We start from the raw sequence: 16,785 nt of genomic DNA on the forward strand, positions 1-16,785 counted from the left end.
TTTGTAAGTAGATGTCAATTGGAAATAGCTTCTTGGTTGTGATGTGGGCTTGAGTCCACTTCCCCCTCTCAGTGCTGCCCCATCTGTCTTGGACCTGTGCAGGCCCTATGCAAGCTGCCACCATCTCTGTGAGTTCATATGTGTGTCAGTCCTGCTGGGTCTGGAGGACACTGTTTCCTTGGTGTCCTCCATCTCTTCTGGATCTCGTTTTTCTGCTTCCTGAGCCCTGATGGAGGGGCCTGATGAAGACGCTCATTTAGGACTGTGTTCCAAGGTCTCTCTGCACATTGTTCAGTTGAAATTACAGCCTATTTATAAAATCCAAATATTTCAAAGTATAGTGGCTTTTTCTGACAAATATCACTGATCTCAGAAAAATTGAATGCATTGTGAAATACTTTATAACTGGTCTTAATTATTTTTGTGGCACATACTTATTTTGTTGTTTCCCTATGGAATTCACCATTAAAATATTATAATTTTGAAGAAAATAAATATATTCTCATGAATACATTGGCTTTTACTTGACGGCAGGTTGAAGATAACTTTGTGCTGGAAAATGAGAAAGAAAAGTTTGTAGAGGAATTGAGGGCTATTGTAAGTCAAGCCCAGGAAATCCTTCATGTCCACTCAGCTGCAGAAAAATCTATTGGTGTTGACTCTGTTGCCTTGGAAACCAACAGTAACCAAGTAAGAAAGCCATTTTAGTAAGAAGGTCATTTGGGGACTTAGTCAGGAACATCATCATTTACCTGTTCATTTTTATTGCAGACAGGGTCATCTGACCAAATACTGATAAATTCTGCATCCACTCAAACCAGCAGTAAGTATATTTAGTAAAATTTACCATTGACTTTTGAAACAAGGCATTTTGGAGTCTTGATATACTTTCATAGATAAAGATATTAACCAATAAATTAATTTGATGATAAATTGTTTTTCCATGCCTGAAAGAAATTTATAGCCCAGATATTGATTCTTTATCTGAGTAATTTAGTTCTGAGTTATTACATGGTATGTTACCAGAAAAGGCAGTCACAATGCTGATTGACATCTTGTTTGAATTTTAACTGCTAATCCATTTACTTTGACATGAGATGGACAAACGTATTTTAACTAAAATCACTGTATTCTAAGTTTGTCTCATATTTTAATAGTCATTCAGAACTTGACTTTTTCACTGATGATAATACTTCTGCCAGCTCTGGCCACTGCCAACTTTATAAATCAGACACCAGATAAACTTCCAGAAACTAAAATAGGGGCTCTTCTGTTTTCTTTTCTGACAACTTTATCTCTTCATTCTTCTTAGCCCTGGTCATGGGTATATTAAGAGTGTCTGGGAGGGGGAGAAGAACCATAGCATCATGAAGACCTCAGAAGGAATTAACACAACATGAAGAAGCAAAAGGTGGTGGGAATAATGGAAGCAGATACCATTATCCTGAAATTTAGTTCAACTGTATTAGGATGCCAGAATACATCTGTATCTTACTTTGTTGGTTAGCAGAAATCTGAGCAAGTTTCTGACTGACAACGTAAGGTAAAGTTCCAAAGAAATTACTTGAGAAAGTTACAGATGTAGGGATTTCTCTTACTTAACTTTCATATTGCCATAAGCTAGATTTACTTCTCTTTTTTCTGGTGTATAGTTCTGTAAATTTTAATACTTGTATAGATATATACCACCATGATACCACTTAGGCACAAGCATAATCAGGTTGCAGAACAATAGCTGTAGATTTGAATGGAGAAACTATGACCCACTGATCTAAATTTTGTTTCTGGTTACTATTAATACATACCTTATATTTAGTTCTGTAGACTGTTTGTCAAGGTTCAGATATTACTCTTATGGCTTATAATTATCCTTGTACTGTGGAAATGTAACACAAGCTAATTTTTAACTTGATTTCTTTATTTAATATGAACACACTGACAGTTGCTTAGTGTATAATTTGTTGATAATTCTTTCCTACAGATGAATCTGCTCCTCAGTCATCCCCAGTTGGTAGGTGGCGATTTTGTATCAACCAAACAATAAAAAATCGTGAGGCACAGTCTCCTCCTTCCCTTCAGCCTTCTGTGGCTATGGTTCCTGGGTTACATCCATTTACTAGTAAGTTTTCTTCTTCTTCTTCTTCTTTTTTTTTTTTTTTAAGACAGGGTTTCCTTGTGTAACTTTGGAGCCTATCCTGGAACTCACAGAAATCCACCTGCTTCTGCCTCCTGCATGCTTGAATTAAAGGCGTGGTGGCCCACGCCTACTAGTAAGTTTTATTGTCTGCCAGTTTTCTATGGACTTGGCTGATACTGTTACAAATTATAGACTGTCTCATTAATTTTTTTTCATGAATATTTTGTGCTTATGACAGTTTTCACAAGCATTTTAGAAGACATAATATCGCTGTATAACAAGCCATCTTATTCAATATTTGTGAATATTCAACACTTATTTACAAGTGTACTCTTAAATAGGTTCTCATTTGTCCCTTACTTTTCTTGTCCCTTTTGAGTTTTGTGTTTGCACTTTGTACTCATCATAACTTAGCTCTTCTTTTGTTATTGTTCCAGATTCAAGAAACACAGGTAATCAGGAAATATCAAAGGACACACTGTTCACTATAGAAAATAATCCAGACCAGCATGTACTTAATAATCCAGACCAGCATGTACTTTTCACCTCCAAATCAGAACACAAGGATGTGGTTGATGGTAAGGTTTCTGAATGTGTTAGTGTAGAAACTGAGCAGCCAACTATTCTCTATCAAGTGAAAGATGACAGACAGATAATGGCACCAGCTACTGATAATTCCAATTACTCTGCTACTTTGGTGTGTCCAGTTCCAGTTGAATGTGAGGCACCCACCAGCCAAGCAGGCATGTTCATACCTACAAATCCATGTCAACAAGCTACTGTTCTGGCTGATGTGCTTATGACCCATCCTGGTGAATCAGTTCAGATTGGTGATAATGCTGTTCTAACTTCAGTGTTTGTATCTTCTGATCAAAAGCCTCAGTCCTTATCAGTACAGCAACCAAATATAGATGCAGAGATCATTTCCCAAGAAGGAGAAACCACAGTGAACACTGAACCAAGTTCTCCTAAGGCAATCATTGCCACTCAGACTCCTGGCTTTGAACCAGCTACGCTTCTACCTGCTACTGTCCTGGAATCAGATGGGGAACGACCTCCAAAAATGGAGTTTGCAGACAACCGAATTAAAACGCTGGATGAAAAATTAAGAAACCTGCTCTATCAGGAGCACAGCATTTCTAGCATCTATCCTGAGAGTCAGAAAGATTCTCAAAGCATAGACTCTCCATTTTCTTCCTCTGCTGAAGATATACTATCCTATTCAATGCCAGAAGTCATAGCTGTCAGTCACTGTGGGATTCAAGATAGCCCTGCACAATCCCCGAATTGCCAACAGACAGGCTCTAAGATTCTGTCCAATGTGGCTGCAAGTCAGCCTGCTAATATATCAGTGTTCAAAAGAGACTTGAATGTGATAACTTCTGTACCCAGCGAGTTATGTTTACATGTAAGTATTTTTCTTATTCTTATTCTTTGCCTATGAATTTAAAGAAATGCCCTCTTTCCTAAAAGGTTCCAAAGTAACTAACATTTAAGACTATGACTTAGGCTGCAGCTACTTCTTAGAAATGGCAGATCTGTCTTGAGTCTATTTAAAAGAGCCTTCTGCTGAGTTAGCTTGAAACTTGCAAACACTGTATATAATTATAGATTATTTTGTGGATAAGAGTAACATACTTTTTGATTTCAACTTAAGAAGAAACTGCAAAAACAAAACAAAAATGTATCTTGAAGCTGGCATGGAACTCATTACTTTGCCATTCTTGTAACTTATAGCTCTGTTACCTCTTAAAGTTTCTGCCTGTTTCTTTCTGCCTCTCAAAGTCTCACAATGGGGATTAAATTTTAACATGATTTTGATGGGGACATTCAAACGATAACAAATTCCTCTTAGGATTCCTCATTGGTTAGCATATAGAAATGCAACTGACTTTTTTTTTTTTTTTGGTTTTTCAAGACAGGGTTTCTCTGTGTAGCTTTGTGCCTTTCCTGGAACTCACTTGGTAGCCCAGGCTGGCCTCCAACTCACAGAGATCCGCCTGCCTCTGCCTCCCGAGTGCTGGGATTAAAGGCGTGCGCCACCACCGCCAGGAGACTTTTTTTTTTTTGAGACAAGGCATCTACTCTGTAGTTCAGGTTAGCCTGACTTCAAACTCATGGCAATCTTATCTCAATCTTCATGGTGCTGGGATTATAGATGTGAGCCACTCCTCATAGCTACAACTGGCATTCATGTGTTACAATGGTGTCCTTGAACTTTGCTGAGTTTATTTATTGGCTCTAATAGCTTTTAGTAGATTCTTTTAGATTTTCTTTTTCTCTCTTTATGGATGCATTTGCATGTGTATGCTTGTGTATATTTGCATGTATGAGTGCACATGGAGGCCAGAGGTCGACAGTAGGTGTCCTTAATCACTCTTCACCATATTCTGTTGTGGCCAGATCACTGATTGACTATTGTAGCTAGACATTTTGCTCAGAGGATCTGAACTCAGTTCCACATGCTTTCATAGCAAGTACTTTACCCACTGAGCTCTAACCCTGAATTCTCTCTCTCCCTCCCTCCCTCCCTCCCTCCCTCCCTCCCTCCCTCCTCCCTCCCTCCCTCCCTCCCTCCCTCTCTCTCTCTCTCTCTCTCTCTCTCTCTCTCTCTCTCTCTTTTGGTTTGAGACAGGGTCTCATTATATAGACCAGGCTGGCTTTGAACTCACAGAGACCCACCTGAGTGCTGGGATTACACGATGCTCATCTTTGGGTTTTCTGTGTATAAAATTTTGTCATCTGTGAATGAAGATAATTTTATTTGTTCATTCCTATTTTTCTCATGTTAGCTTTTCATTTCAAACATATAGTACAGTCTGTCTTTTCTTCCTTCAGTCATAAATTCTTATGTATGCCAGGCGTGGTGGCGCACGCCTTTAATCCCAGCACTTGGGAGGCAGAGGCAGGCGGATCTCTGTGAGTTCGAGGCCAGCCTGGACTACCAAGTGAGCTCCAGAAAAGGCGCAAAGCTACACAGAGAAACCCTGTCTCGAAAAAAACCAAAAAAAAAAAAATTCTTATGTATATGTCTGCATTTTTGTTGTTGCTGTTGTTGTGTCTAAGTATTTCACTTGATCAGGGAAGCTAAAATTTATAGTAAATATGCCATCTTGTTCTATTAGCTACATATAGATATATCTCATAATTTCAATGGCATCAGTGTAGCACTTTCTGAAATGTAGTATTTTTACAAGTTTTTCTCTCCTAATTTAAATAGTATTGCTAACCCAAAATGAGACTTCAGAAACTTGCTTACTGATTATTCAAAATTTCACCCTTTTTTATTTTTGAGGTAGCCTTTCATGTATCCTAGACTGGCCTCAAACTTACTACATAACCAAGAATGGCCTGCCTCCACCTAATACTCCTGCCTCCACCTTCTGAGTGCTATAATTATGGGTGTATGCACATGAATTCTCTATGTGGTTCTGGGAATCAAAACTAGGACCTTGTGCTTGCTAGGCAAACCCTCTATCAACCGAACATCTCTAGTCCAAAATTTTCCCTTTTGATAACTCCTAATTTGTTTGTTGTAAGTAATAATGCTTATTGTCATGTAGGAAGGCTGTCTTCATTTAGATATTCACTTTTAATCTTCTATTGTTAGTGACCATTCTTTTTTGGTTGTTTTTTGAGACAGGGTTTCTCTGTCAACCCTGGCTATCCTGGAACTCTGTAGACTAGGCTGGCCTAGAACTCACAGAGATCTGCCTGGCTCTGCCTCCCAAGTGCTGGGATTAAAGGCATGTACCACCATTACTTGGCATTAGTGACCATTCTTATGTCCCAAAGTATCTGTGTTTCATGCACTAAGTTTTTGTATTAATTACCACAGATAATTTTTCTTTTGTATCATATATCAAGCATCTTTATCTCCTAAATAATAGGATAATAAACTTACATTTCATTTAATAGCATTTATGACCAGGCATGGTGCTATACACCTGAAATCCCACCCCTTGGAAGGTAAAGATAGTAGGAGCCAGAGTTCAAAGACAGCCTGAGTTACATGATACCTTGTGTCTAATAAACCAAAAAAAAACTAGTATTTTTAGTCATTTGGCATATATAAAAGAAATAACTTATTTTAAATTTTAGTTTACAAATTTGATATAATGATAACAAAATTTTGGCCTGGAAAAGTAATAGTCTCTTTTATTTCATATGAAGACTTCAGAGAAATGTCAAGACTTCAGTTTCAGTCTGATGTCGTACTGTTACTGAAACAGTTCATAGTTTTCTGTTTTTTGGTTAATTATTAATCAATCTAAGAAATACCAGTATGCCAAAAAACTTACTCACCTTGCTTAAATTATTACCACTTCGTTTTTCTTTGGTTTTGTCTCCATTAGGAGATGTCCCCAGATGCTTCACTTCCAGGGGATCCAGAGGCCTATCCTGCTGCTGTGTCAAGCGATGGAACCATTCATCTGCAGACAGGAGGTGGATATTTTGGCCTAAGCTTTACTTGTCCTAGTCTCAAAAATCCTATTAGCAGGAAATCCTGGACTCGAAAATTAAAAAGCTGGGCATACAGGCTACGGCAGTCAACCAGCTTTTTCAAGAGATCAAAAGTCCGTCAAGGTAGTGTGCTTACAGTCAGGGACATAGACTAGGTAACATCATTTTTCATCTACTTTTTTTTTTGTCGTTCATATTTGAATCTTGCCATGTTTTCCATGTAGCTCATGTATGTTAAATATCCCATTAATGTTGTTGCCATTTTATTTTTTTCCTTTTGTAACTAATTTGGTTTTTCAGTTATTCATTTCATATAGATACTAAGTATCGGGATAAATCTTGCAATGTCTGATTTAGAGTTAGGGACTTAAACGATGTTGCTTATACATTAACACTTTTTAATTATCTAGCAAGGGTTAAACTTTTTCTGCTTTTCTTCATTTTTGGTAATGTAAACAAATTAGTCTTAAAAAATGATTTTTCTCTTTTCTGCTTATAATTTGACAAACCTTACAGTGGAAACAGAAGATAAAAGATCAGCAATTGCTCCTGATCCCATTCCGCTGCCACGAGAGTTATCAGCTGATACTAGGGCTTTGAATAGATGTAAAGCGATGAGTGGATCATTTCAGCGGGGTCGGTTCCAGGTTTGTACCTTTGGTTGACTCTTTATCATTGGGTGCCTTAGGAAAGGAAACAGCAGGGCTAGAGACAGAGCTTCTTGGGAAAGTTTGCCTATCATCTGTGAGACCCAGGCTTCTATCCCCAACAGTATAAAAAGGTGACCCCATTTGAAGTTGATCTGTAGATCATCCTTACTTTAGCTGTAAATCATTTCATATCTAGTTTTTTTATCTTGGTCATATATTTTCACCTTATAAAGTTATCATTAAAGGTAAATCTAAAGAATATAAGGATGTTAGTTGCAAAAGAACACAGAAATAGATAATCATTTGGGGGTCATCATTTCTATCAATTTAGTTTCCCGTTTGGATTTATTATTTTATTCATGTGTGTCTGTATGGGCATATGCCATGTGAGGTGCCCACAGAGGCCAGAAGAGGGTATCAGATCCCTGGGAGCTAAAGTTACAGATGGTTGTGAGCTACCATGTGGATGATGGAAACCAAACCCAGGTCCTCTGCAAGAGCAGCAAATATTCTTAACTGCTGAGCTGTCTCCTGCCTCAGTTTAATCTCATGTCCTTTAGAATCTCAGCAAATTTCACAGTGGAATTTTATTTGAGTAACAGGAAGCTAATCTATCCAAGGGGCCCAACTGAAAGACTGACTGTGGGCAGTATAAGTTTTGGTATTACCAAGTATTATATATGTCAAATCAGCCCTTCTAGTTGTCTGTGCTGTGTTTTGACAGTGAATTTCTTCATGAGGTTTAAACCAGACAAGTTTACCTTTTTATGTCTCAGGTAATTACAGTTCCTCAGCAGCAGTCAGTGAAAATGATGTCTTTTGGAAAAGAACACAGACCTCCATTCAAGAAAACAACAGTCCAATCTAGTGAACAAGCACTAGCCTTTGCTGAAACTGCAGTGTCTCAATTGATCGAAGTGGAACCTGCCATGCCTACTCCTAAAGCTTCAGTTTCTTCACGAAAGTTACAAACTCTTTATGAAACTTTGAAAGAAGATAAAGGAGACCCTGAACAAGGTGACATCTTATCTTTCAGCACAGCTTGTGAGACCAGTGTGTCTTCAGTGACTACAGCAAAGAACTTGGAAGAAACTTCAACCACAGCAATTAGCGTGCATTCTGGGTCTGAACTGTTAGATAAAGAAAAGGAGGAATTGTCTCCTGGGAAACAGCCATGTACTAATGAATTTTCATCCACTCTTGCTAGTAATAGAAAATCAGTGGCAAAAACTGGTTCAAAGAGTGACCAGTATTTACCACTCCGTGAAGAGCAAGCCTGTGCTCAAACACAGAGTTCACTTTTCTATTCTCCATCTTCCCCAATGAGCAGTGATGATGAATCAGAAATTGAGGACGAGGACTTGAAAGTGGAACTTCAAAGATTACGAGAAAAGTAAGGATGCTCTCTTTTCTGTAACAAATCTAATTGTTTATGGGTTTATAAAACTTAATATTTGCTCTGTAGCTAATTGAGAATTGGTAGTATTTTAATGATTAAAACTCTGATTAAAAACTATGATAAATGATATTGTAAAATGTTTTTGGAATGCTAAAATTATTGTATATGAAATAATTTTATTTTAGTTTTTAAAATTGTTTTATTTGTTTGGGTGTTTTGCCTGCATGTATATCTGTGCATCCTGTGTGTACAGTGACCACGGAGGCCAGAAGAGGTTGTTGGATATCTCCCTAGAACTGGAGTTAACAAGCAGTTGTGAGCTGCTGTACAGGTGCTAGGAATTGAACCCATGTCCTCTGGAAGAGTATCGAGTACTTATAACTTTGAGCCCTCTCTCCAGCTCTTTTTTTTTTTTTTTTTTTTTTTTTTTTTTTTTTGTGGAGGAGTGCATTTCACTATGCAGTTCTCCCTATCCTGGAATATACAATGGAGCTAATCCTCGTTAACCACAAACTTGTGGTAATCCCCCTGCTTCTGCTTCCTTCATGCTGGTATTATAGGCTCATGCCAAGATGTCTTGACTTCTTTATGCTTTTTCAGTCTTGTTTTTTAGAACTCTTGGAGTAAGAATTTACAACTCTTCTTACCTTTTATTAGTAGACAACTAATTTAAGTTGAAGAGAATAATTCATCTTTAGGAAAATATAAGATCCTTCTAAGATCAAGCTTGTTATTTAGTGAATGAGGTCATAAAGTGTTATTAATGGTACTATGGCAATATGTTTTATCATGTAGAGTGCTTTTTTATGTTTTGTTTTGTTGGTATTTGGTTTCATATACCAGCCTAACATTAAACTTTCTAAATTAAGCTGGGAATGATCTTGAACTCCTGACCCTGTTGCCTGTACCTCCCAAGGGCTGGAATTACAGGCATGTGCCATCATAACAACAACAAAATTACCGCCACCAATAACAAAAAAATTTGACCATTGGTCTACTTTGAAAGGTGCCATGCAAGCCTGGCAGCCAGAATTTAATCCCCAGAATCCACAGTGGAAGGAGAGACATGACTGCTGAAAATTTTCCTCTGACATCCATAAACACATATATTGTACACATATATATGTAATAATAATTCTTATAGCAAAAGATTAAAAGTTAACTAAAATATACATATATACATTTTGATATTATATTGCATATATTGCAATTTTTCTATATATTCAGTACTATGCAGTTTATGTATACAGATATTTTTATGGTACAATACTTATTTTTAAAGTGTTTTAATATTTGTGATGTTAGTATTCTATTTCTGCTTTATGGAGTATTATTATTGTTTGAAATATGGTCTTGCCCAGGCTGGCCTCAAATTTGCAAACTTCCTACTGCCTCAGCCTCCTGATTACAGGAATTTAACACATCTTTTAAATCATTTTGAAAGGACTGTTGGCTTTTATAGCTGCCTGTGTTGGTTATGAGTAGTTGATTTTGGTTATAAAACATAGATTCTCAAAAAGGATCTTTTTATTCTGGGATTGGAGAGATGGCTCAGTGGTTAAGAGCACTTTCTGTTCTTCAGTTCCCAGCATACATATCAGGTGGCTTACAACTACCTGTAACTCCAACTCTAGGAGTTCTGATGGCCATATATTCATACAAACACACACATAAATAAAAACAAAAATGTTTTTAAAAAATCAAGCCAAAATAAGACTAGGTGTGGTGACGCATGCCTTTAATCCCAGCACTTGGGATGCAGAGGCAGGTGGATCTCTGTGAGTTCAAGGCCAGCCTGTTGTACATAACAAATTCCAGGCCACTTATAGCTCTGGTGCAGACCTAGTAACAAGACCTTTAGTTCTAAATGTGCCAGAGTTCTTACATAAGGCCAGGAAGGTGGGATTCTTTAGTTCTTGGTATCAGGATTCCTCAGCCCCTGACAATGGCCAGTAGTAGAGCTCCCAGGGTAGAATTTCTGAAACCCTCCCACTTACGTCTTGACAGCTCTCTGAAATTCTTCCAGTGACCAGGACCAGCAGTTTTGTTTTTCCCTCTGGGTTTTTATAGCCTTCAATCCTTTTCTGCTTCAGCTCTCTTTCCTTTCAACTTCCACTATCCCCTTAGTTCCTGCCTGGCCTCTCTCAAACTGTTGAGCTACCTCTACAGCTGGCAGGCAGGTGAACCTTGCTGATTTTGAAGCGCAGCCTGCTGACAAGCAAGCTCTCTTCTTCAGCTGTCAAGTAACCAACTGCCTTGCCACTTTGATAGTTCAGGCCTGGAGACTGTCAACTCTCATTTCCTCTGCTGGCTTCTTTGTGTTTACCAGCCCAGCCTCCACTACTGAAGGTAGGCAAGACAAGACCACCCAGGAGAAGCAGGTTTGTATTGGGCCTAGTGTTGTTACAGCAGAGAAGACGGCACAGGACCTGCTTAGAAAGCCAGAGGAGTATTTGGACCAATCACAGCATATCTTTCATAGCACTGTCCCTTTAGCCAGAGCCACAGCAGTCCCTCTGGTAGGCCACCAGAAGTTATTTCCCTTTGGCCTTTCAAGGGAGAGATGAAAATGTTTGCAGAGTCTTCTAGAGCTCTGCAAGGCTTTTGATAGCAAAAAGCTGAGTACACACTGTTTGGAACAGTCTTAGTTAAGGCTGCACCTCTAGGAACTAGAGCAATCAGCTGAGTTCATTGTGTAGTTTTCTCAAGGCATCTGAGGGGTGTTCAAAACTGCTGGTGCTAGCGTAAGAGCGGTCCAGCTGGCTGACTGACAGTCTTTGTGCACAAAGCAACCAGGGCAGCAAGGAAGAGTCCAAGAGCTACTAGTTAGGGAGTCAAACTGCATAGTCCCATAGTAACTGGGCTTTTTTTAAAATTGGAAAATGAACATCAGGAGGAGTTAGAATAGGAACGTTAATTTATCATTAATACTAATAGTAGCTACTAGTAGCTACTTTAACTGATTTTAATAGTGTTTAAAACCTGCCCAGTGGCTAAGGGAATGAATACTTGTTCCATTCTTCTGTTTCATTACCCCTGGACTACATCCCTAGCACTTTAGTGTTCTTTTGACCTTATGGTTTGTCCATAGTATTTTACCAGAGAATTGGTAGATACTATAGACCAATAATAGTAAGCTGAGCTTTTTTTTTTTTTTTTTTGGTTTTTCGAGACAGGGTTTCTCTGTGTAGATTTGTGCCTTTCCTGGAACTCACTTGGTAGCCCAGGCTGGCCTTGAACTCACAGAGATCCGCCTGCCTCTGCCTCCCGAGTGCTGGGATTAAAGGCGTGCGCCACCACCGCCCGGCTAAGCTGAGCTTTTTTTTTAACCTAAATTAGTTTGAATAATCTATAGATATGGATGTTTGTATTTTAAAAGTTAAATTTTAAAAAATAAAGGTCAGTCCTGGTGACACACGTTTGTAATCCCAGTACCCAGAAGGCAGAAGCAGGCAAATCTCTGTCTGCTCTATATAGTGAGTACCAGGCCAGCAAGGTTACATAGTGAGAACCTATCTCAAAAGAAGTGATACATAGGGTAATATTCAAATAACATAATAAGAAAGCAAACCAAAAGACCCCTTGTACTTCTCATACTATACCTTACCTGTCAGAGGTACTCACTGTGAACTGTTTGGGATGTATCTTGCTGGTTCTTTTCCTGTACATATCCTTTTTTGTTCTTTACAGTAATGAAGTAAAAAACAATCATGTTATTTTATAATTTTTTTACTTGAAAATGTTGTCTATAAATATTTATATCTTTAAAAAATTACTGCATGCAATTCCAGTGTATGAGTGTGTCCAAGTTTATTTAATCCTTTCTTGAGAGATATTTCAGTTTTCTCCATGTTTAATTATGTAAATGATACTTATCTTTTTACACACAGAGATATTTCTGTGGGATACCATTAAAAGGTCTGTATTCTTAAAGCTTATAGATAATTGTTAAAATTGTGTTTGATATCAGTCTTAGTTGCTCATGCTTGTAATCCCAGCTCTTGGAAGGTAGACACTAACCTGGTGAGTTCCAGGCTAGCCAGTATTACTTAGTGAGGTCTTGTGTCAAAAAACAAAAAAATTGATCTGGGTGGTGGTGGCGCACGCCTTTAATCCCAGCACTCGGGAGGTAGAGGCAGATGGATCTCTGTGAGTTCAAGGCCACTCTGGTCTATAGAATGAATTCTAGGACAGTCAGGGCTGCACAGAGAAACCCTGTCTCAAACAACAACACCACCAACAAAAAATACTCTGCATTCCACCATTTTTAATATTAATGCTTTGTTAAGCTTTGTTTATACCATTACAAAGTTTCTAAGTTTGTCTTTATGACACCAAAGTTATTAAAATATTTTCTGCATAATTTTTATTCAGACACATTCAGGAGGTGGTCAATCTTCAAACACAGCAGAATAAAGAGCTGCAGGAGCTATATGAACGCCTTCGAGCAACTAAAGATGGCAAAGTGAAGTCTTCAGAGACTCCTTTGCCACCTGCATCCCCACGTCGGCCACGATCTTTCAAAAGTAAACTCCGAGGCCGCCCTCAGTCCTTGACACATTCCGACAATGTCCTTGTTGTAAAAGGTAAACCAGTCACAAATGTAATCATTTTAATTGTTGTGAAAGGTAAACCAATCAGAAACATAATTGCTTTTAAAAAACGAATCAGATCTGGGCATAGTGTAGCATGCCTGGAGTTGAAGTACTTCAGGAGACTGAAGCAAGAAGATGGTGACTTCAAATCTAGTCTGGGCTAAACAATGAGAACCTGTCTCAAGAGAAATAAAATCTGATCAAAGAACAGCAAAATTAGAAAAACAGCAGCAATACAAGTTGCTTTTTATTAGGCTGAAATAATTTAATGATGTACACATTGATCTAAAATACTCCTGTCTTTTTGTACTAAATGTTCTTTAGTGAAATAATGACTATCATTGACAGATTTTGGAGAATAAGTTTATTTGTTTTATGTTTTCATTTGGAAAACAAACAGGTGGAATTATAGTATATTCCCCTAAATAGTTTTTAAAATGCTCCAGTCAGTGAGAATTACTAGTCTTATATTTAGAGTTGGTTTAAAAGTTTTTTGATCATGCAGGTAAACTTTGAAATACTTTCATGTTGATCTTTATATATTACTTTATAAAGAGTTTATTTTTATTTTTTTTAAGATTTATTTATTTATTTATTATTTATACAGTGTTCTGCCTGCATGTATCCCTTCAGGCCAGAAGAGGGCACCAGATCTATTATGGATGGTTGTGTGCCACCATGTGGTTGCTGGGAATTGAACTCAGGACCTCTGGAAGAACAGCCAGTGCTCGCCCAGAGTTTACTTGTGTGTGTGTGTGTGTGTGTGTGTGTGTGTGTGTGTGTGTGTGTGTGTGTGTGTGTGTAAGTAAAAGGGCATTGGATCTCCTGGAGTTGGAGTTTCAGGCATTTGTGAGCCACCTGACAACCTGACATGGGTGATGGGAACTGAACTCTGGTCTTCTGTAGCATCAGCAAGTGCTCTCAACCACTGAGCCATCTCAGTGAAATGATGGAAAACTAGTCATGTGTGGAGTATATACCTATAGCCCCAGCACAGGGAGATTGAGGCAGGAACTTGGTTGAGTTTGGGGCCAGCCTATATTGAACTATAGGATGATTCTGGTAAAAATAGAATTGAAGGGTAGACTAGGATTGAAGGCAGCTTTGGAGATTCAGTATCAGAAGTCATAAGACCTTCAGTCTGATGTTATTGCATTTATAGCTAGACTTCATTTTAGTCCCAAATGCCTTGCTTGTTTACATACTTGTTTTGTTCATTTGCTTAGAGATGAATTCTTCCTATGGTCCCCAGCCATTGGCTGGACTCAAATTATCCCTCTACCTCGGTATAGGAGAGGCACTCTTTGATATTCTTTTTCTGGTATACTGAAGATCGAAGCACAGGAGCCTTGCACATTCTAGGCAACTGCTCTATCAGTGAGCTAAACTGCTAGCTTACCCAAATGGCTTGTTTTGTTTTTGTTTCTTTGAGACAGGGTTTCTCTGTGTAGTTTGGTGCCTTTCCTGGGACTCACTTGGTAGCCCAGGCTGGCCTCGAACTCAAAGAGATCCACCTGCCTCTGCCTCCCGAGTGCTGGGATTAAAGGCATGCGCCACCGCCACCCAGCATCCTAATGGCTTTTTTTTATTTATGTTTTTTGCTGTGCCCAAACATGGCTTTCATATGATTTTGGCTTATTATTTCAATTATTTAAAGTGGATTATAGTATCTTCCACCTGTTGTTGAGCTCTTCAACTCTATAAATTTTGTTTCATTTATTTTGCTCTGCTGCATGTGTTTATGATTGTTGCATCTTTTGATATTATATATTTCTAATATGAATATAGGCAATCGTCTTTTGTTAGTTTACTACTTATATGTTGCACACTTCCATTCTTTTAATGTATTTTTTATTTTTCAATTAATTCATTTATTTTGTGTGTGTCTGTATATATGCATGTGTGTGTCTGCATATGTACCGCAGCATGCATTTGGATGTCAGAAGACAAGTTGTAGGAGTTGGTTCTAGAAATCAAATTCAAGTTGTCAGACTTGGCAGCAAGTGCCTTCACCTACCGAGCCATCTTCCCAGGCCTTTTATATTTTTAATCTGAACAGTATTTATTATGGACATCATTATATAGTTAGATCATGTTTCATCTACTCTGCCAGCCTTTGACTTTTTCTTGGGTTATTTAAACTATGTCTATATAATTTAATTATAAACAAAGAAGCATTTCTACTTACCATTTTGCTATTTGTTTTTCATGTCTAATGACCTTTTTGTTGTTCTTCGATTCCTGCCTGCCTTCCTTTTTGTTAAACATGTAATCTTAAAAGATTCATTCGGGGGGTGGTGCATGTGCACATGTGTATGTGTGTGTGTGTGTGTGTGTGTGTGCTTTCCTTTCCCCTCTGAGGCACGGTCCCTCCCTGAGCCTCAGGCTCTTATTTTCTTAGGTAGGCTGGAAACTAGCAAGCCTCCCTGATGCTGTTATCTTGCTTCCCCTATCATCTGGAATTATAGATGTTTGGATTGATGGCTTGTTAATGTGGGTGCTGGGATATGAACTCTAGGCTTCATGATTGTGCAGTAAATGCTGAGCCATCCTTCCAGGCCCTAAATAGATATTTTTTTTATAATGTTTAAATCCTCTTGTTGTTTCCTTTATTATATTCTTTTAGTTATTTTCCTGTAGTAGCCATGGGGATTACAATTAGCTTCTTAGTTCAAGGCAATATAGTTCAGAATAATACTATCTTAATTTCAGTGGTATATACATTTTCTTTCTTTCTTTGTACTATTATTGTACACATTACATTTTTACATATAATAAGCAAATCAACACATTTTATAATTATTGCTTTTTGTAGTCATCTTTGTAATCAGATGAGAGAATAAGATAGTTATAAACACAAAATACACTTATACTGAATATTATATTTACTAATGCAGTTCTTTGTTTCTTCACATATACTTTCACTGCATTTCCGACTTTTTCATCATAAAGGGCTTCACCTATTATTTTTTACAAGGCAGCTATGTTAATTCATTTTAAGACTTTTTCTTTCTTTTTTGGGTGGGGGGATTGAAGACAGGGTTTCTCTATGTAGCTTTGGAGCCTGTCCTGGAACTCACTCTGTAGCCCTGGCTGGCCTTGAACTCACAGAGATCCACCTGGATCTGCCTCCCGAGTGCTGGGATTAAAGGCGTGCGCCACCACTGCCCAGCGAGACTTTTTCTAAGAATTTTTTTTCCATATTTTTAATTTATAGGATTTATTTCACAAAGCAGGTTATAGAAAAATGCCTTGGATTAAAAGGCTATTAAAAGGACCAATTATAATTAAATTATAATTGCTTTTCTCTTTGCCACAAAAAATAACATAAAAAACATGTTCATGTTTTGCTTGGGCAATCAAAAAGAAATATTTTAGATTTCCAATTTATGTGTATCACTGCTTTGACAGCCTCCAGCTCCTAGAAACAGCTGTAACTGTTTACATTTTGTCTTTTGGTCCAGAGTTAAATGTCCTTAATTATTTACAACAGATAGAACACTATTATAACCAGAATTCTAAATTAATTAGCTAAAGTTC

General features: G+C 37.9%; 1 protein-coding gene across 1 annotated transcript in view; it reads left to right on the forward strand.

Moving 5' to 3' along the window:
- Positions 1-16,785, forward strand: part of Wnk3 (WNK lysine deficient protein kinase 3) — a 123,624-nt gene that overhangs the window by 92,023 nt on the left and 14,816 nt on the right. Inside the window, exons 15-22 of the mRNA XM_037199371.1 lie at positions 535-690; positions 772-823; positions 1,982-2,119; positions 2,575-3,545; positions 6,493-6,724; positions 7,118-7,248; positions 8,028-8,644; positions 13,025-13,236. Of these exons, the coding sequence (XP_037055266.1) occupies positions 535-690; positions 772-823; positions 1,982-2,119; positions 2,575-3,545; positions 6,493-6,724; positions 7,118-7,248; positions 8,028-8,644; positions 13,025-13,236 (2,509 nt within the window). The remainder of the gene's footprint in view (positions 1-534; positions 691-771; positions 824-1,981; positions 2,120-2,574; positions 3,546-6,492; positions 6,725-7,117; positions 7,249-8,027; positions 8,645-13,024; positions 13,237-16,785) is intronic.

Source organism: Peromyscus leucopus, chromosome X, assembly GCF_004664715.2.
Source record: "Peromyscus leucopus breed LL Stock chromosome X, UCI_PerLeu_2.1, whole genome shotgun sequence".
Taxonomy (NCBI): Eukaryota; Metazoa; Chordata; class Mammalia; order Rodentia; family Cricetidae; genus Peromyscus; species Peromyscus leucopus.